Raw genomic sequence first — 23,147 nt, 5'->3', positions numbered from 1 at the left:
TAACAATTTTAAATGATTTCTTTTATAAATATACGGGTATATATATATTATATATTGAATATATGTATATATATATATTTATTTGTTTTCTTGTATTTTGTTTTATATTAAAAAAAATGCAAATTGATTATTATAAAAAAATTGAAATTTTGTACAGAAAGTATTACTTTACATAATGATTTATTTACATTTTTATTTTTAAATATTTTCAAACGTTAATATATTGTAATAAACACATTAAAAAATACATATGTACATAAATTTGAATAAAATGAAATAAAATATATTTTTAAAATAATTTTAATAATATTCCAACTATTTTTACATATATTTATTTATTATTTTATTTAAAAAAAAATTATGTTTATATATCATGCATATTGTTTACAATTTCTTAAAACAAAAAAATTTTATAAAATATATTGCGCTTATATTATTTATTTATTATATAATTAAGTACCGAATCACATCACTGTTTCAAAATCACTACTGACTGTCTATACCATCACTAGTATCTACTGATGGTAACTATTTGCAAAAGAAAAAAAAATCTACTGTTTATTTTATTCACTCTCGCTATATATAACATATTACTATATATATTTAATACATAATCTTATACCAATATATCTGAGTTATTATATATTAATATATATTATACATGACAGTGTGAACCAACAAAATAGAAATAATATCTCTAATCCCATTCAACTTTTCTTCAAAGACATTCTCTTTAATAATTATTTGTTCTAAGTTTAAATATATATATTCATAGAAGACGCTGTTTGGATGATAATAATTAGGCCTATATGTACTGAAAATATATATAGCAAAAGCTATTTGAAGAGTACATTTTATGCTACTGCTATGCATACCGAGTGCGGTACTAGCATCATCGTTACTAGATAATTCTTATAGAACTTCTACTTCTAAACTAAGCAATGCATCGTAAAGTTTGTTAAGACATCTTTATAATTTTCAATAATGCTGAAACATTCAGAAAAGTTTTTATTTTGGGTATATGTCAATCTATTAGATCTGATTTAGCTCTTCTCTATTAATACATTCTTCCTATTTTTATTTTTGGTTTTCTCTCCCTATTTCGCCTTTTTCATCTCTCTCCCCCTGAGAGATTAAATATTTCTCTATATTTACTTTATTCTTCTCTCTCTCTACCTTTACTTCTACTTATTTCACTCCATTGCTTTATTTTTTTTCTCATTTTCCTTCTCTATTTCTCGATGCATTATTCTTTTCTGTGTATTTCTCTCTTTTACCACTTTTTTTCTTTCACTATCTTTTCCACTCTCTTTATTTTTTTCAAACTCTTCCTTCCTTTACTTCCCGACTCTTTTTTACTCTCTCCGTCTCTCTCTTTCTTCACCCCTTCCTCTTTCTCTTCCTCTCTCTCCACCTCTATCTTCCTCCATCTCTAAAGGAAAGAATTTACAGATTTTAAATATATCGTCGCCATGGACTATATACTTTTTTATTTGCAAAATACAGCTATCGTATTAGTTGTAAAATTTATATTAAGATTTGGTACAAACTTATCTATTCTGTGCTCTTTCGGGTCCAAATTGAAAATTCTCGTTCAAAACAAAGTATATTGCCATCTTACTTATACTATCACACCTTTAGTTCGATATACTAATGTGTGTAATATTTTCTCTATCCTTTATTCTTTTGTTCGATTTTCTTTTAATTTTTCTTTACCTTTTTGTTACTAAATTCAATACTCTCTTGCTAACTCTATATAACTCTATATATTCGTCTCTCTTCATATAGATAATTTAATGAATTGTTTTCGATTTTTTGTAATTTAATTGTCTTTATTTACTTTTCTTCTACTTTTTTATCTGTAAACCTTATACTGTTCCCTTCATGTTCCTATTAAATTATTTTAGATTAAGATAGTAATTATATTAGTATCTACTAATTATATTAGTATCTACTTTATTTTTTTGTGTCTACCAACTTGGGAATTATCTTATTCACAGAATTAAGAATTTTACTCTTATTATTACAGTCCATATCTCGTATTTTTCTTCTTCTTCTTAATACATATTCTTTTATACATAAATTTCTTTTTCATCTTCCAACTTTAACAAAATTTCCTTCTATTTGTTTTAAACTTAATAATTGTATTTATTTTCTAAAAATCTTATCATTCTGTATTTGTCTTTATTTTGGTATTCGTATTTATTTTTCCCATTTTTAATTTCTGATATGTTATCTTTACCATAGTTTATAATTTATATATCTATGTTATCCCCTTCTACTCTTATCAATTCTTTTGACAAAGATTTTATACTTTTAATATAATTCCTATATATCTGGAGGAGTCTTTCACTCGTTAACTATTGCCGTCTCTTATTAAATTTCTTTTTCACATTTTACTGGATATTATTTCTTTCCTTATCTCATACTTTAAGCATTATATTGAAAATATCTTGTCTTTCACCAATATATCTCTCAATGCTTTTTTTGCAATTTCGTTTCCTCTCTTATTAAATTTATTATTTCACAATATTTTGCCTATATATTCATTTCCTTATTAAATTTTTTGTTATTCTTTCAATAGTCTATTGATGTCTTCTTCTTTTTTTATTTATTTATAAAATATGTACTCCGATTTTTCTAAAATCGTCTTTTATATAGTTTCCTTTTGTACTCTCACTCTTCACACTTCAACTTCGCTCGTTATATTTTGTTAATGCTGCGCTTTACTTATTCATATTTTTCAGAAGATTTGATCCATAATCTATTTACTTGGTATCCTGATTTTAAATGATCGTCTATAACATGTTTTGGCTTGCTTCTGCTTATTGCATTATAATTTCTTCAAATCTTGCTCTTTTGGTACACCAAAAAAGTGCACCTTTTCCCAATGCAAATAGATCTTTTTCATTGTGATACCACTTGCTCAACGTCTTTTCTCGTATAATATATTGTAGATGTATTCATGTATTACACTCCTTTCATTTGACTACATTCTTTTCTGTTTTAACCTTCTATATAATTTTGTTTAAAAAGGAAAAGTCTCTATTCAGCTTAATCTCCAGTCATCTCTTTTTCTGCTAGCTAATATAATAATTATACTGTTTTTCTTAAGGAAAACTATTCGAAATTATATTGTCTGTATTCTTACCTACAGACTTTTAGAATATTACTTTTCCAAGATCTCTTCTCTTTCTAACTTTGTTTTGCTTGAGCTCTGTAAACGATTACTCATTCTTCCCTTACTATTCCAAATATTTCCTATCTAACTTCATTTGCTTGTACTCTTCAAACCTGCAACAAAATTACACGAAAAACTCGCAAAGAGCAGAAAGAGATGTGCAAAAGTAGTACCTTCCATTGGAACCATTATATCAGTTATATTTATTACCAGCATGTTTCATAATTTTTTGCCTTCTTTATAATTTTCAGCCTTAATTCATACGTTATCGATACAGCTGCCGCTTATTCATCTTACCTGTTCTTTACTTCCAATTGCTTTTATTTATATATTTTAAAGTCTATTTTTATATCTATAGTTATATAAATATATACAAATGGATCTGTAAGTAACCATCTATCTATTTATATATGTAAAATAATACTACTTAATAATGCGTATACCAACACTCTATATACTCATTTATATTATCTGACCGTTTACTATTACTTCATCCTCTACATTATCTCATCTTCAAACTTTTGTGCGTAATTCCATTTTCTTTAAGATCATCTATTCCCAAGTTCCAAGTTCTCTAACAATTTATTTACTTAAAAGAGTTTTCCTCCAATATCATCCTCCTACTGATCCTACTTTTCCACATTTTTCTTCTTTCTTTTCTTCTTATTTTCCTCCTTTTTTTTCCCTAACAGTATTTTTTTCTTCTTTTATTCTTTTCCTTGTTTCGATTTTCATCTCTCTTATTTTGTCACACCTCATCTTCTTTTTATATTTTGTATGTTATATATTTTTTCATTTCTCCTTTCCTAGTTTTCCTAGTTCTTTCTCCAATCCAAATTGAAAATAATATTTTTTATACACAATTAAAACAATATCATTAATTGGAACAAAAAAAAAACTTACATAATGACTATCTTTTATGTTTCATGTCTTACTTCACACCTATCTCAATAATTCTACTAACTACTTTCTCCCTCCCTACTGCTTTCAATCAAGTTGCTTTCCTTCATCCCGATTTTTACGAAATGATACCGAATGTATCAATAGTGGCGGTAAATTGCCGCGTAGCATTTTCAAACGCTTGCTCTTCTCCTTTTCCGGACGACGCATTTCTTCCTTTGATGAATTGACTGAGGCCAGCGAAGAAGCAGATAATATTTCAGTGCTTTGCGCTAACATAGCAGAGCGACGGAAATAACGTGGCATGGAGTAATCATCCTGTGTGGCACGTGCTGCATTTGTTGCTTGTATGGAATACAAACTTTGTGAGACGCGATACTCTTCTATGGTAGGTGTGTCCTCATAGTTCTTCGGTAGATTGGAATATGAAATAGATGGCACTTCAGGTGTCATACTGATCTGACCAACCGAACCGGTGATAGAGAAAATATCGGTTTCGCTTGCAGCTGCGCGTACATTGAAATGTGGTACGCTTTTAGCGCTACGTAGCGTGCGTTTCGGTGTCGCGTTACCACCACCATATGGCATTAAGTGTTGGTGGCGATCAAAGAAGCGAGGACGTAATATTACTTCATCGGTATCGTTGTCACTGGAAGCATTAGCACGTTGCACGACTGCATTCTTTACTGGTGGTTCTTCTGATTTTATGATATCTGTTTCGGTCTCTTCTTCGGCGATGGCAGCAAACTTTTTCGGCGTAAGTATTTGACTGCCCTCTGGTGATGAATCGGTGGTAAGTGTGAATGTAATACGTTTCTCTGCTGTTGTTTCATGTGAAGCGGCAGAAATAGGTGTGACCGTTTTTGTTGCATCAGGGACATCGTTATGAAGATTAGCTATGAAAAGAGAAAAAAATTGTTAGTTAACAAAATAATAATTTTGTAACAAAACTTTAATGAAGCTCAACAAATAGAGGAATATTTAATAAAGATATGAAAACAAAAACATAGGAAATCATTCAAAACCTGGGCAGGATATGGGCTGAGTATTTTAAACCGTATTACTTTGAAGGAAAGAATGAAGGACATTGTGTGGAACGATTATTGTTACACAAAGTCGTTATGTGAATACATCTCAAGGATCGATCATTTAAATATTAAATAAATGACGGACTAACCAAAGCTAATATACTAAAATCTTTCGTTCTACGCTTAAGAGTATCGCCCCTTCTTACTTAAGAAGGACAAATCTTGAAGGTTCTAAATGCATAGCTTACAGTTTTAAAGTTACTGTAGGGGTGATTTATTCAAGGTCTGATTTGCTAAGAAATTCTTAACGTCATTACTACACAGAACACAGCACATAACAGTTATGATAGCAACATTACTTGGAAAAGGAGACCCTAGAACAGAGTTTAAAAATTTTCTCTTATTACAAATACTTTTGAAGATGTGCCGTCATCTACGATTGTAGTAAGTAGTAATTTCGTAACATAGTCTGAAAAGAAACTGAAACGAATAGATATACTATTAAGGCCTAAAAGCCATTAAAATTCTCCTTAAGTACGTACTGGGAAAAAATAGAAAAGTCATTGCTTGTATATTGTAGAACCCTTCATCTTTCGAATATTAAACTTTACCAATTTGTTAGAATAAGTTTTTTTAAATATTCTAAACAGTTTTTCTTTCTTTATGACGTTTTGATAAAGAATAAAATCAACTCCAATAAAATAAATTTTTCCAAATTATTTCGAAATTTTTTCTTGACATCATATTTTCAAAAAGAGTGATCAGAGTGATTTCGGATGTGATCAGTTAACCTAAATAGCCTTACTTAACAAATATGGAAACTATTAGATTTAGTGAGAGCTAGTCACAAATACAGACTAGAATGTTTATATAAGTCAAGAATCAAAAACTGCTTTATCTTAAACCACGTGGCACTTCCCGCTAACACTTAACACTTAGTGATCATAAAAGACTTAAGACGTATTCACTTGAAAAGGTCATATCACCTAGGACGGTATTATAAAAAAATAGAAAATAACTTATTTGTTAGAAGTTTCAGTTCTAGTAATTAGTCAAGTAATAGTACACATAATATAAGGTTAGTCAAGAGAGAGGTTAAATTTGTTATAGAATTAACATACAGAGGACACACAAAGATACCACCGAACACATACAACTCACTTAAATTTTGTATTAAGAAGTCAATTATTGTCAATGTTCTAATTACTTTTGAGACCATCTATGATTTTTGCACTAATAAATTTTGTAGGCTAAAAGTAAATATAAAAGGATACTATCTGTTATTTAAGATTATTAAATGATATGTCAGATATAAATTCAATCATATAGTATATGGAACCACTTTAAGACTTAGGATTATAATAGTTTAAGTGTGCAGAAAAGAGGAAGAAAAGTTATATGAAATGTGAACAAAAGAACGAGAGGAATTAGGACATGAAGAGTAGGATCTGTAAATATGGTCTCAGAAATTTTTAACAAAGATTTTATGATATATATAAGTATTTGAGCAGTCAAACTGCTTAGCCAGGGAGGAAATTTAACAACTTATAAACATATGGAATTCCGGGAATGGGTTCAGAAAACGTTAAAATAAGAAGCATTCAAAAAATAGCATATGTGGAATTAAGATTATAGAAACTTATGAGAAGAATATGGTACGAACTTTAAGAGTTTATAAAGGAAAGTTAAATACAATTCCTTTTTAGAAAGGTACAAGATTGTGTAAAGTCAAATCTGATATATAAAAATGAAACTTTTGTATGTATGTGGCCTAAAAACTCAAAAAGTAATTTATGAGTTAACTTGAAGTTTCTGCACATCGTTGTATTTTTATGTGTAGAAAAGTTCTTATATTTGTCTTTTATATTTTAATAAGTTTTGATAATTTAATAAATAATAAATACGATAAAAACTTAGTTGTATTAGGATTATCATTAGGACTAGTTCAGATGAGTTTGTGCCTATTCTACAAAATAATGTTCCAGAAATATGCCTAACATCATAATTAATTAATTAACATCAACATAATTTAATATAATTTAAATTACTTTAACTATTATTATTTAAACAAGGTGTTTCTGGAGACAAAAAAATCGTATGTCGGGACGAGTTGATGGGTCATTTTGAATTATGTACATCAGGATCAATACCTTATATACCAATTCCTTATCATTTTTCAAATATTTTATATTTAAAAAAATTTTATATTTTATGCTCCATTTTGCTAGCTTTTATCACAGAAACATACTACCTACCGTTTTGTTTTTTTTTTTTTTTTGTTGAAACGCAAAAATTGCTGCCAGAGCGTATGAGTAATAATTAAAATATATATGTATATATAGTGCAGTTCTACCAAGAGGATGGACAGACGGTACTACGGGTTTACTTTTGATAACATGGATGAAATATTTTCATAAATTCTTTGACTGTTATTGAAATTTAAAAGAAAATGTTGCAAACAAATATGTAAATATACCAGAAGAGTAGTTAGTTTTATATTTATAACTCATGATAAGAAATAAGTTAAGACAGCAAGACTCACAAGTTTATTCGAAAAGATGTCATAATATAAATGAGTGAGATTTGGATAATATTAACCCTTAGTACTTCACAAATTATAACCTGCAGCGAAATTTTAAACCTTTGGTTATATTATATACAGATTTTATATGGTTTTAAATAAGTATTAACATAACGGGCTAATAGACCAAACTGGATTCTTCGGTACGCCGGTACCAACATTATGTCCAAAGTCCGCTTTATCTGTTTCTGGGTAAGAATAAAGACAATAGGCCAGATTTCTAAAGTCTATATATTGGAAAATGAGCTTTTCAAGATGAAAAAGAATAATTCGAAAAATAATGTTTCTGGGTAAGAATAAAGAGAATATACCAGATTTCTAAAGGTTATATATTGAAGAATGGGGTTTTCAAGATAAAAAAGAATATTTCAAACAATAATGTTTCTGGGTAAGAATAAAGACAATAGGCCATATAACTAAAGGCTATATTTTGAAGAATGGGCTTTTCAAGATGAAAAAGGATCATTCGAAGAATAATATTTCTGGGTAAGAATTAAGACAATAGGCCATATCTCTAAAGGCTATATTTTGAAGCATGTTTCTGGGTAAGAATAAAGACAATGGGACATATCTCTAAAGGCTATATTTTGAAGAATGGGCTTTTCAAGACGAAAAAGGATAATTCAAAGAATAGTTTTTTTTAGTTTCTATGCTATATAATGATTCTATAATATTATAACGGTTAATTCGTACGCCTAAAATTATTGCTTCGTAATTGGAATAAAAAATAATCAAGTGAACACAGTAGTGTAATAACGGTTGGATTATGTTAACAATAATACTGTTAATAATAATTCTTTTCCGTTATTCATCACATAACGTATCGATACATTCTAGAGATTAGAAGTGGAACTAAGAACTGCGAAAGCTAAGAAAAGTTAGCTTTGATCTTATCAAAAATTTAATACTCCTCATTGCTACTTTACTTAGAAAGTTTTTAAAGTTCCAGTTAAATTTATGAACACAAATATATTATTAACAAAGGTTTTCATTGGATGGTATATGATATACTATACCATTTCTAGACATATACCAACTTAATCTATATGCAAGGTCTTGTTTAATTACCCTTGTCAGAGAGTGAGTAAATTAAAAGTATTCAGAAAAAAGGTTGGATCATCAGAATATGATTATAAACACAAGTCTTCATTTTATTCTGTACTGTATTAACATAACGATATGCACAAGTTGGCTTTATCTAGGATGGCTGACAAATTCGAGACAGTATTGTTTTTGACGGTTTTCAAATTTGAAGATATTCTGTTATCTGGTCTAGCATGTAGAGAAAAAGGTTGAGTAATAAAAAAGCACTTTTTATTGTTCGTTCCTACGTAATACTTCCTTTTCAATAAAAAATTTGTTAAGCCCTCCTTGCTAAACAAAAGTTAGGCCAGCAGGTCTAAAATACTTTAATTTGAAAAGGTTCATATTGAACTTTTAAGCCATGCGGATGATAGGGTTTAAAGTTATCTATAGAGAAACAAAAGACCAGCATTGAATCAGAGGAATAAGTAAAGACAATGTAAATTAACACATTTGTGAATATAAACTATTAGACTCGAATATATTAGATGTACTCAGGCTAATATCGACATATACGGTTAAAATATGGGTGAGCTAAGATTAACATAACTAAACAAAGAATGGAGATTACTATTTCCTTTTCTTTGTACCTATCCAAACAAGACTCATTAGTCTGGTTGCAATCGATTTTCATAACATTCGCAATGCATTTGTCTGATAAATCACACAAATTAAGCATTTTTATACATAATCTCTTTTATGGCAGCTGAGAATGTGATTGAACCAACACGAGTCCAACTTTTTTCAATTTTTTCTTTATGTGTATATGTTAACGAAATTTAGTCCAGCAAAATCTTCCAAAGATCAAAACCGTTTACAAAGAATCTCCATTCCAAATACTCTTAGCACAAACTTTAAATACTGGACCTGGACAACCAGGTCCATAAGAATTTAATAAAATCGGTCACACCGATTTTATAACATAATTAAGAATTTTGTGTCCTAGGACAAAAAAATCTATTTCGATTGGAAAAGGATGGTAATAACGAGAAAATCTGTGATTCTTTGACCTACTTAACTAATAATTAAGTTTAGATATTACTGGATTTCAAATAACCCAGTCAAACTTATTAGCAGTTTTCTAAATAATGGAGACTAATGATAAAATCGAATGTCACTGCTTTATAATAAGAAAAGCTTAAGTTACAGTATTACGCAGAAATCGAAAGCCACATTTATCACCAGGAAAAGAAATTGATGCCCAAAAAACCTGTGGATGAAGAACTCCTCCATCAAGTGAGAGCATAAAGTAAAATATTTATGACTAATTTTAAGCAAAAAATTACTGTGGAACAAGCATATAAGACAGAAGGGGATGGCACATATTTTAAAACTTCGAGCTCTAAGACTTCTATAGGCGATGAAAATGAGTATCGAAAACAAAATCTTACCCAGCATCTCTAGTGGCTAAACTATAAAATAATTTTGCAATTCTCTCTCATTTTCGCTAACATGTAGAAATTTGTGTTCACATAGTTCGAAGATTCTATATATTTGCTTTTGAATATAAAAAACTTACCAAAGTCTAGAAACTGTAGATACCGAGTAAACAGATAATCAGATTAAGTTTACTTAATCTACTTAATAAATTTACTTAATAAACCGAGGAATAAAATTTAATCATAACAAAACATAATTCTAAGAAGACTGGTAAAAGCCCCGCGATATGCAAGAAATTCGGATATACACAAAATATTCATCATGGATGAAGCCCTCACGCTATTCGATACTGTTACTACGCACTAGTATGCAGAGTTAAACTCTTTAAAAATACTAATTTTTTTAGTATCAGTGGAAGATATACTGGACTTCATAGAAAAGCAAAAGTGGATTAAACCCTAACCTTAGGATGAAAACACAACCAGACAGGAATGGATATCAGAGCATGGGTATTATTTGTTTCCTATAAGTTGTGTTCACATCAGATTGTTCAATAATTATAAAACCTCGGATTAACAAGGGAAAAAATAGCTGAAATTAACTGTGTTTACTTAAATCTGTCATCAAATTTACGTTCCCAAGAAAACGTGATCATACCGAGAAATCATCTTTTAAGGTTTGAGAGACTTAGAAATTTTACATTAATGGATTTATTTGATTTGTGATAATATGGAATTGAAAAGAAATGAGTTTTCTATTATATATAAATATACTTTGTTTGAAATTATTAATGATGATCAAAAACTTAAATCTTTTCATATTTCATTCATATTCATATTCTTTTCATATTCTATTCGGATTATTTAGCAGCGTGAATAGAATAAATAATTTGTGAAGCACTAAAAACATTTTATACCATATTTTAGTTTACAAAATTATTTTTCTATCACAAATTCATTATTTAAGTATCTGCCATAAAAGTGATTGGGTGAAGCACAAGCAACTGAATAAATTTCCACGCAATCTTTCTACATATAACACAAAAAGTGGAATAAAAAACCATGTAGAAGAGTAGTTCAAAATATATACATGTATATAGTATTATCAAATGACTCAGGAACATTTCTTTCTTCAATAAATTATAAATAATATTATTACTCAAAATAGTATTTGGTAAGTTTAGACTGATAAAAAAGTGCTAACGTAACATTTTAAGTACGTATAATAAAAACGTAAAGCGGAAAAAGATAAAAGTCAGCAACAAATTGGTCAATTCTTTATAGTGATAATGGTGCCCAGTTTGGGTAATTAGAAGTATATCGACTTTATGATAAAAATAAAACAAAATATTTACGGAGAGATATAAGGAAATTTATAATTTGTGAACAATCTTATCAGTTTGCCAAGCCATGTCAATTTCAAAATATGAGTGAGCAGAATAATCTAAACAGATCAATATTTTAAGAATGGATTCTGATTGTATGCTCACCAATGATTATGTCAGTTTAAACCCACGATGGTTATACAGTGGATCAATTAGTAATTCGAACCGCAGAACAGCTCTTACATGACGAACCATGTTAATTTTAAAATATGAGTGAGTAGAATAGACTTAACAGTTGGCAATTTTAAGAACTGATTCTGATCGTATGCTTTGCAATGATTATGTTAATTTAAACCCACGATGGGTTTAGAGTGGATCAATTAGTTATTCGAATTGCAAAACTGCTGTTACATGACGACCCATGTTAATTTCAAAATGTGAGTGAGCAGAATAGAGTTAACAGATCAATATTTTGAGAATGGATTCCAATTGTATGCTCACCATAGATTATATTAGTTTACACCCACAATGGGTATGCAGTGGATCAATTAGTTATTCGAACCGCAGAACAGCTGTTACTGTTGCATAATAGTTTTGGCATACGCATATATATTTTAATATTCCCGTTCACTATACGACTTTACACAATTCCTTGCTCTGATACAATTGATATAAGTATGCATATGACTGGTCCATTAAAACATGGTTCTGGTGAATAATGGAAGAGATATTACACATACTTTGTCTTCACAATTTAATGACGTGTATAAATGATTACTGTAACTATAACAAGTCTAGAAGGATTATTTTCTAGAAAGTTTTAAGTTAATATTTATAGAAGTTAGAAATGCCAAACGTTAATGGTAAAAACTCTATTGAAAGACTGAGTTGAAAATCAAAAACTAAGAGTCAACCTAAATTACTAAATAGTTAACTGAAATATCTAAAAATAACAAATACAAGAAGTAATAGTATTTAGTAAAAATGATTTAAAATCATGTAAATATTGAATCATATATAAATGTATATGGATTATTTCTCTAAAAGCGGAACAGATTTTGACCGATTTAGTAAAAAAATTTTTTTAAAAACTTCTTTTTTAAAACAAAAATACCCGCGTCCTAGAGAAAAAATTTTTACGGTGCCTATGGAATTTTTAAAAATTTCCATTTTAGATTAATTTTTAAATAGTAATATCTTATTATCTATTCTTCAATTCTAGGAACGTAGAAGATACTTCACTGAAGATACTTCACTGATAGAAACTGAAAGTCTAAACACATACTAAAAACAAGTCTAAAATAAGACTTTTCTAATTTTTTTAAACATGTGTGGATTTCTATTTTTTTCTTTCTACCATAATACTTGCTGAATTATTCAACAGAGATAAATGAAAAAATAGTAACCAAAGGTAATGTCATAAATTGCCTTAATATAAGAAAGTGTCTGAATAGCATTTTTGAGTGTCATCTCGAAAACTAGGCTCAGCAGCTCAACAAACACTCGAAAAAATAAAATCGACCGAACTTGAACATGTTCACAGTCAAGCAAGCATAAGGGTGTTTGCGTACGCTGTAAGTGTGTTTGTGTAACCACGCAAAAATATGCTATTGACTAACGGAATAAAAATTTTTAGATGATAGACTATCATGCACAACATATTGGCGAGAAGCTGATTGTTGTGCTCATCAAAATTTTTGTGAGCATGCCAACATATTGGTTGAGTGTCATTCAATGGTGCAGACTTGCAGTTTTGACTGTCAATCTTGAATTTTCTCTCTTGAATGACATTCAAAGCTGCAAGTCTACACCGCGCTTTAGAAGGAATATTTAATGTTGACATGACATCAATGGCATCAATAAATTAAAAGGTTGCTTTTTTGTGTGATATATTGTTAAAAGATCTATGAGTCGAGTTGTAGTATTGAAACGATTAATCAGGACACCAATTACAAAAATGGAAAACCATGGTAACAGGAATATACTTATTGATGGCTACGAAAGAAAAAAAGTATATAATGGGCAGAGCCCTCAAACTATTCGCAAAAACCGATAGGCTGCCCTACGTAGCAATTTCTAATCTCAGAGTAATCACTAGCCGCACGGGTCGGTACGCAGATCTTAGATCAGTCGTCGAATAATCAAGAAGCTTTTGAGGAATACATGAATTAGTCAGTAAGAAGGGCAGGACTCTGTAGGAACTCCCTCAGTTATGAAAGAGTAAAAGCGCCCAGATGTACTAACTTGAAAAAGGCTCAACATATGAGGAAAGAAATTTTAGGTATAAATAGAGAGTACGTAAAAAAGTTACTTCATAATTTTTGAGGCATAATTAAAGAATAAGTCATATAGGTCATATGTTCGAAGACATTGAATAAAAACAACTTTTAATTAATTTTGACTTTAAAGCACATTCAGTTATGTTGCCTATACGACGTTTTAAGGCTTTGGTATGAAAATATGTGCAGAATTACTTTATATTAACGTATCTCAACCTGATTGAAAAATATTTTAAAGACGATAATTGACTTTATCATTCTCGTAAGTCGCTATTTCAAGTTATTAATTTGACAATAAGTTTTTTTAAGTACAGCAGATAATAATCGTTTACCGGATTATTTCTCAATAATAATTAAAAATTTTATTTTTTTTTTTTGTCACCTATTACGACCTCAATTGCTTTCTGAACAAAACACACCTACCAAACCTTAAATGATTGTGACATAATTTAATACCTCTCTGATAAGAAATTTTATTAAAAACAGAAGCCATGTTCACTCCATAAGACTTCTGGACGTTTTGAAAGCACTAAGAAGTAGGAATAAAAACAAAAGCATTAAGAATTTCGTTATCAGACGATTTATGTAATTTATCAGTTGAACTGAAACTGATTTACGAGCACAATTTTCTGATTTCTAAATATAGACAAAACCGCAAAGCAGGTCTGTCCGCTTTAAAGGCCTTTCAATAGATTTATTTTCGGACTTTTATTTTGGTAAGTAAATCTGATTTAACCTTCAAATTCTATTGACTGCAACTATTTAAACTTTTACTTAATTAAACGATAAAAGCACAAAAAATGTTTGTGAAGAACGCAATTCAAATTTTTATTAACCACAAATAATCGTAAAGTGCAGATAAAGTCGAGACCCAAGCACTAGCAATCAACTCCATCGAAACCAACTTTTAATACTGTACCCGCAGTGGATAAAAAGTAGGTGACCATTTCGGAGAGCAGCAGTGCTGCTGTCTGTGATTTTTAGTTTTTTGCAATATTTCCACTACACTTACAAAAATAACTTGTTAATTTTAAATTTTATTATTTTTGACATTTTAGATGTTAAATTTTGTTTTTTGTTGAGGTGTAATAATTTTTTTTTATGTTTTATGATGTAAAAATAATTGCCTTAATTTAAATTCAGTTAAACTAAAAACTACAGCATTCACAATAAATTTAGTCATTCTTTGGTTTTAATACTTCAATCTCTACTAAAAGTTAGTAAAATTTTTTTCTTTTTCTTTTTTTTTTAAATTTTTGTAAATATTTTTTTCTACAACTTCAATTTCACACACAATTAATTATAAAAATATTCGTTACTGTACTGTGCAACGTTGTGCCGCAATGCCGACTCTATTTTTGCATTGCATTGCGCACTAACTAGAGTACATACATACATATAAGTTAATTACTAATTACTGAAAAAGAATTACTTATTTTTTAAGTATTTAAGCATTACTTAAACCTAGTATATGTGCAACAGAGTACTTAGTTGATATAGAATTTAACTTTGGTTTGAGTGGGCGTATAACCAGTACGACCGCCACTAGAACTTTTACCATACACCTCATCATCATTACCTTCCAGACGCCTCAATAAACGTTCCTGATCAGTTTCCTTTGGAGTCGAAGGTCGTTCTTTTGGCGAGTGTACGCCGACCAAGAAGCTTTTCGTGCTGCTGCGATTGATTTTGGCCTGTGGATGATCCTGAAATATTTGCGAATTTGCGAATACTGCAAGCGTTTCTGGACCTAACATGGGAACATTGGTCTGTGTTTCGCGGCGAAAATCTTCTTCATGTATTTTATCACTAAAATTAAAAGAAGTACATAAATTCAAAATGAGAGCTCATTAATAAAATTAAAAATTTGTGAATAATTCGATATAGTCTATATTTTTTAATATTCATTCGGAAATTATAAATAATTTTTCAACTTTTTGGTACTAAATAGACACCTTCGTGCCGAAAGTTTCTTGTTCGACATGAAGCAATGGCTTCAATGTTATAAAGAATACTTTTTTTCAGCACTGATAATAGTTCAGATTAGGTTTGGTTACTGAGGCCGTCCAAAGATGCACTTAGATCATTATGATACCCTTAAGAATTCAACACCTTCCACTATAACCATTTAGTACTGGCCACAAAGCCTATTGAGACAAATTGAAAAACTGAAACCCTAAATAAGAAAGTCTATGTCTTGCGAAACCAGGGCACTGTAACAGAAGGTGTATTGGTGCTTTCTTTTCTCCCTTTGGTCTAGAGTACCAAAGGGCGCTGTCCTCCCAACGGGCCGCGTCCCGTAATATTCCTAACAGTCTTCTAATGACAGAAAGGGAGAGTTGTTCTCGACCCTGTGACCTTCTCCCGGCCCAGATCGAGGCTGGAGAATGTGACTGCAAGTTTTCTCTGCTTCTATGCAGACTCGACAATCTATCTCTTCGAACAGACCCATTTTGCTAAGGAGATAACGTAGTCCATGGTGATTTGTTAAATATCTCACCAGCAACCTCAATTCTGTTCTGCTGAGGAAGGATACCTTATTGTAACTGTAGGAATGAACCAGCTCTTCATTAATGCTACAAATTATTTATATATTAAAAAATTTTTCATAAATTTATTAGAAAATTCCAAATAGTTTTACTGATTAATAGGAATTTTTTTAACAATTATTCCTAACTGTATGTTTTTAAAGTTTCAGAGTTTTTGAGTTATAACATTATTTGAGGCAGAGAATTTAATATACTTGAATAATTTATCAATCTATTTAAATAACAGGTACTATTTGCTAATAGTAATTAATCTAAGATAGTAGGTGAAATCCTTTGGTATTTCAAAATTGAATCTCAGGACTAGTTCAGAGTCTATTTTTTTTGACATGCAGAATTCTTCGCTATCTCTAATATCTCCAATATCTGTAATATTATAAACGATATATACCTAATGCTCTCATATTCTTATGTTGGCTTAAGTTGACACAAACTTACATATGAACTGAACTGACTTTATTTATTGGTGTAGCGTGTAAGAAAATAAATAGAATTATTATTCGATTGTCAGAAGAAGTTAAGTCATTTCTTTTTTCTCTAATGCTTTTCTTCGAATTTTTTTTCTCTTTCCAATTTTTATTTATTTTTTTGATAATTTTTTTTCAGTTCTGCTTGCTTTTATCAAATTCGTATCTTTTCATGTGGGTTTGTTTAGTGCAGAGACGTGTGAACCATTTGAGGTACCAGAAAAAACAAACATTTTTACGCTTAATTATTGTAATAATTATACCTTAAAAACGCCGAATTACCACGTCGGAGCGGTTGATCGCAAATAGGTGGTACTGTCAAATTGTTATTGTCGGCCGCTTCTATGTGCGCGATCACGCCACCGTTCTTCTGCGACGCAATGTAATCCTCATCTTCTTCGGGGTTATAATTGGCTGAAAATATCGAATAAGAAAAAATTACAAAAAATTAAATGATAAAAACGAAATAAATTTGAATAATAAAAATTATAAGCTTCTTGCCTAATTTAATTCATAAAAATATTTTCAGAAATTGCGTCAAGTACACGAGTACGAGCACTTCGCCACTCTTTGCACGTACTTTCAATCAAATCTTGCGGCGTCGTAAATGGAGGGGCTAAAGTCTATTTCTACGCAGCTCCAACCCAAGACTCTGACTCACTAACTGGGGAACAACTTTTTAACTTTTTTAATTGGTTTGTTGGCAATTAACATAGATAAAAATTTATTGTAGATATAAATACAGAGTATTTTGTTCTAACTGCTTAGTGGCAATGACGTAAAATGCGATGGATGGCATTAAAAATTAACACAAATCCCCTTCGTCATGGTGTATTGCAAAATTATTAGGAAATTAATCAGAGGAAATAATAATTAATTGAGTTTACATGAATAAAATTCCAATCACTTATAATGAAAATAATTCATTTGTGAAAAGTTCCATTGTATAAAGAAGAGAACCGGCCATTGTTTTTATAATTACTACTTAAAGTTAAAAAGGATTTAATTAATTAATATTATATATACAAACATAATAGTATTGAAATTTAACAATTAAAAAAAAAGACTTTCACAGCAAATTAACAAAACTCCAGAAAAATGTGCGAACATTAAAGTCAATCAAGTACGGCTTTGGGTCAATTGGTTAAGGAGCGCCGACTCTGAACTTGAAATTTGGCAGGGCATGAATTCGATTCCTGGTACTTGCAGTCTTAAAAAATTATTTATACATAATTAAATGGTGGGTATTCGGCAAAAGTCGAAGCAGCTGTATGGTCACCCAATAATTCAATTAATTAAAATAATATAAAACGAATTTTTGTTGTTGTAATTCACTACTGTTCGATAAACCTCTTTATTATATATATATAAAAATTTAAACTCAACAGAAATCTCTATAGCAATATAAAGTACACATAGTTTTAATGAATCCATTTAATATCTAATAGTTAACCACGTAAGTTATAATATGTCCATTGTATGATTTGAAATACTACCAAAATCTTAAAAATTATCACAAAAATCTAATTCAGTTGCCTGAAGTATAACTCTAAATACCAGTTTTCCATATAAAACCCAAAGAACCAAAGAAATTCTTTACTCAGGAAATAACTAACATTCGCTAAGTTGCTTTTAATAGTAAAATTAACTGCGGTAATCATTGTCTTCATAATCCAATGAACAAGGAAAAATTCATATAAAAGGCAGGCAGTTTTTATTATAAAATATTCCAGACGAAGATGTCGTCAACTTTTTCATTTCATCAAATAAGGCAGCACTTGGTATAAGGGATTTACCGAAATATATATATATATATATATATATATATATATATATATATATATATATATATATATATATATATATATTATATGTATATTAATACAATATATATATATATTATTACATAATTATATATATATATTATTATATATAATATAAAACAATATATAATATATATTATGTATATATTTCATATTAACAGAAAATTTTTTTAATATCTGCGGTCCCAGTTATTAATCTTAACGATAATTATCTCCAGATTTGTAGAACATAAAATTCATCACAAGTTTATTTTAATTTTTTTGGATTTGTTAAATATTTTATCTACCCAAAAATTACAATGAAATGACTCTTTTCGCAGTATCTCTGTCGGGGAATAAGAAAAACAGCACCTACCTCAACTATGGCCTTGTTAGGAAATGGAAATATGTTAACTTGATTGCAAATTGATAACTAAATTATTTTTTTTATTAGTTTTTCTGTTCAAAAAAAATTTTAATAATGGAAAAAATAAAAAGATAATAATTATTCTCTCATAAAAGTTCGCCTTGCCAGTAAAAATAATACTAATTGAATAATTTAAAACCATCTACTTGAATCATTACATCTGTCGCACTTTTCATATATCACTTAAATTAATATTCTGATATTTATTTATAGTTAATTATAATTGCCATTTTCAAATTATAAATTTTAGTTTGGATATATATATATATATATAGTAATATATAGTACCTATATTGACTTAAGTTTTGTAAAGAATAAAAAATTCTTAAGCTTAAATAAGCTATAGACAATAATTTTTTTATAATTATTGTTTAATCTTATAGTAATGTGCAGATTACATAGGTTACATAGGTTTTGATTAGCCCTTTGTAGTCTTCAATTCTCTCTGAACGAATATTGGGAATATCACTACCAAGTACGAAGTCAGGCACCAGATATTATGTGTCCGTTTTCTCTCTGCTTCTTTTCTAAACTTAGTAGATTAGTTCATTTTTTTTTTGTAGTTTGTTAGGTTCAATAAGAAACTAATTACAGCTTTTATCAATTTTTTACAAAATTAATACTCCATGATATTATCATTATAATTATATATAATATATATATAGTAATGATATAGTAATAACAACGATATATATAATTAATATAATATATATCTAAATGTATATTTTTATATATATCAATGAAGAATAAGTGAAATACATTTTGAGGAAACTAACATGAATACATTTCCGACGTCTCGAAATTTCAGATAAACTGGAATAACTCCAAAAGAGATAAAATATTGCTAAGAAACATTCGCTCCATATTGGAAAATATTGATATAGGGTATTTTTTAAGCAGTTATGACATAAACAACTAATTATGATTTCGATTAGTTGGACTTAGGGAAACGTTCTTACTTGAACACAGAACTTCGAACCGGAATTTTATCAGTTCCGGTTTTTGTTCCGGTTCAAAACAAAAAAAAATATGTCGTTTAGGTTCCAGTTTTCGCTCCCACAAAAATATCGGTTTTATGGTTTTTGGTTCGGTTCCGGTTCGAAGCTCAGCTTGACCATACTTTTATGCATTATTACGAGAAATTGTGGAATCAAAACGGCTTTCTTAGCTAATTGAAAAGAATTCGTTACTCTCCATCCACTTACTAACTTCAACTAACTTACTCCAAATGTTATTTTTTTTTTATTGTTTCGAAAATCTGTAAGACTGAGACAAAAGTGTACCTCATAGTTGCTTTGTATGCATATACAAATTATTTATGAAGACTGCTTTATTATAGACCGTTGCAGTATAAATTACCATATATTACTTGACAGAAAATGTAGTATTAATCGACACCGATTTAAACTAATATCGCTTGAAAGAAAGTATTCTCCTGAATGGATCCTTATGTATAGAAAGTTACTTTGCATGTTGCATTTTTAAGATATTGACAAAATATTGTATATATTATGAAAAAAAATTAGTCGACAAAGTACGATCAGTTAACATGTACAGCTGCAGCTCAGTTGGATCTGTAAAACCTTAAGCTCCTTAAAGGAGCATGGACCAAATAAACAAACTAAATAAAGACTTAATAAAATTTTTCACTTCTTGATTCAACGACTATGTTATATATTAATTTTTTATGCATAATTATTAGTTTATATATCATAACTCATATTTTATATAGAGTAAGCTCTGGAACTTTATAAATGAAAACTTATAAAGTACTTGTAAAAAACAAACATACCAAAGCCTTCTCTCTAAATAACAAATAATGCATATGAAACATGATACGAGTATAACGTTAAAAAAAACATTATAGCCTTGTAGGATATAATGTCAAGGTCTGGGCGCTATAACTTGGTTTATTCCGACAACTCACTGTATATTTACATAATATTATTTAGAGTAGAGAATGGATATATTAAGATCAATATTGGGAACTCAGTATACATTCGATTCAAATTATAAATTTTCCGTCTACAAAGACTTTGAGTTACCAAGTTCGTTTTGAAGACGCCCATTTATAGTTCTTATTTGAATTTTTCTGTTTTTTTTTTTTTTGTACTCACCAATTGACTCATCATAACAGAACCGTTCCTCTATGCAATTCCAATAGAAATCTTCCCAGCAACTGTAAATGCAAATTAATTAAAGCGCACAAAGAAAATCGCAAAGGAAATGAGATATTTAATATGTGAGAGGATAGAGAGGCTAGGAGAGAGGATAGAAGTGAGAATAATGGTGAGAATAATGGAAGAAAAGAAAATTGCGTTCTAGCGATTTAGAGAATCGCTCAAGACGAAAATATTGATAAAAATGTGTTAAAAAGGAAATCTATTAAGAATCTGTACTCACTTTTGACAACAGCGGCACATTTTGTTGGCGCTACCAAATATTTACCAAACGATTACGCTTATGCTAACTTCTAGCCGAGAACTGCTAGCAAAGAGTAGAACGGGCGAAGTAGTTGCGCGATTGCGGGTGAAAATATGAATGCGTATGCGACGTTACCAATTCCAGTGAAGATGCGCTGCTTATTAGTTGTTGTAGTCGCTGCTGTATAGTCGCTGTATGAATGTCGGTTAATGCTCGTTCAAATAGAAGAACGCATGGAAGCGCTTAACTAGTTGTAGACGTCTGACTGCCTTACTGGCTTACTGCCTCACCGCCTGATTGAGTAGCAGATTAAGTACTAACAATATTTAACTTTATCAGCTGCTAATTTTGGGCGGCCGTTGAATGTTCAGTTAATAATTTTATTGCTCGCTGTTAGCGTGAATTAATTATTATTTTTTATTTACTTTAGTTATTTTTTTATGAGAATTAAATTTTTTATAGAAATTTTTTATTTTTTTTTTTTTTTTGTTTGAATAGTTATTGAATAGTATCTTTGCTCCACTGCGTTGACCACGAAATCTAGAAATCTAGAAATCTACGCCAACTGACAAATCTGCTCTTCACTATACAATCTTGTGTTTTTGTTTCAATTTAATTTTTTATTAATATTTTTATTATTATTATTATTATTTTTTTTTTTGTTTGTTTTTGTTGCTTGTCACTTCGTCTGCGACAGTTGATGCGAATGACTTCAGAGTTTAGTTTTAGTTTCGTCTGTGATTAGCGCGGTAGCCGCTTACCGCTTGGTGCTTAATATAAACTGCTTAATGCTTACCGCTTACCGCTTGCAAGTAAATATTTTTAGTTGGCAGCTATTTTTTTTTATATGTAACTTGTTGTTGTTTACTCGTTACTTGTTTGAAATCGTTTTTGTTATTGCAAATATTATTGTTTTTATTATTCAAATTGAATTTTATTCAGTATTTCAGTATTTCAGTATCAGTATTCAGTTTTCTATTTGACGTTAACTTGTGTTTACTTGATTTGTTTGAAAAGTCGTAGTGCCGTGCGACACTACTAGCTGCCCCTATGATACTTCCCAGACCGCTAACCGCCTGCAACTCCGCTATTTAATCATTAGTTCCGCTCTTTATATGCTAATATCAATATTTGCACTTAGCTATCCGCGTTTTCGAGACAAACCTGTCGTTGAAAAATTGTGAAAAATATATGATAAATCATTTGTTTTAAATACTTTTAACTTAATTGTATGAATTCTAATTACTCTATAAATTTCAATTAATTTTCTTAATTATTAATTATATTTTATATTAATTTCCGATGTGCTTTCAATTAGGTTTGAAAATCATTTAAGTACCGTGAGTGGCCCTGCCTGCGTTACGCTGCGCTCTTAACGCTTAACTTTTAACGCTCGACTTTTACGCTTTGCTTGGTGTAATTAACAAAAATGCGATGAAATAATTCCAATTCTACTTTAGTTTTGTTTTTGAGATATCGTCACGATAAGGCAATTCTTTGCCTTTTTTCTCTTTACCAGTTATTGTGTTCATTAATATAAGAAAGTATATACAACATTAAACGAATTGTTTTGTAAGGTACAACCAACAACATTTTTATTTTATTTCTTTTTAATTTTTTTATTTTTTATTTTTTTTTTTTTATTTTATTTATTTATTTACTTTTGTTCGCTCAGATAAAATTGTTAAGTTTGCACACTGATAAGCCTCAGCTGAGAACGCCGAG

At 29.5% G+C, this 23,147-nt stretch overlaps 1 protein-coding gene across 1 annotated transcript; it reads right to left on the bottom strand.

Moving 5' to 3' along the window:
* Positions 1-638: 638 nt before the first annotated feature.
* On the bottom strand, positions 639-22,968 carry LOC119687407. The gene is made up of 6 exons (XM_038101705.1): positions 22,762-22,968; positions 21,402-22,586; positions 21,116-21,177; positions 17,033-17,183; positions 15,336-15,565; positions 639-4,977 (listed from the first exon to the last, which is right to left on the bottom strand). The coding sequence occupies exons 2-6, from the start codon at positions 21,419-21,421 to the stop codon at positions 4,169-4,171; spliced, it is 1,272 nt and encodes a 423-aa protein (XP_037957633.1). The 5' UTR covers positions 21,422-22,586; positions 22,762-22,968; the 3' UTR covers positions 639-4,168.
* Positions 22,969-23,147: the final 179 nt, after the last annotated feature.

This window comes from Teleopsis dalmanni, chromosome X (genome assembly GCF_002237135.1).
Source record: "Teleopsis dalmanni isolate 2A chromosome X, ASM223713v2, whole genome shotgun sequence".
NCBI classification, from domain to species: Eukaryota; Metazoa; Arthropoda; class Insecta; order Diptera; family Diopsidae; genus Teleopsis; species Teleopsis dalmanni.
Note: the sequence above shows the minus strand (reverse complement) of the source record. Positions and strands in the feature narration are given on the sequence as shown.

What these genes read in the sequence shown, in the direction of transcription:
- LOC119687407 (XM_038101705.1), bottom strand. Translation starts at nt 21,421, where the DNA reads ATGTGCCGCTGTTGTCAAAA. An exon ending in GGTAATTCGGCGTTTTTAAG is followed by an intron (nt 15,566 to 17,032) that starts GTATAATTATTA and finishes TTTTAATTTTAG; the next exon opens with TGATAAAATACATGAAGAAG. An exon ending in TTTATTGAGGCGTCTGGAAG is followed by an intron (nt 4,978 to 15,335) that starts GTAATGATGATG and finishes CTCTTTTCATAG; the next exon opens with CTAATCTTCATAACGATGTC.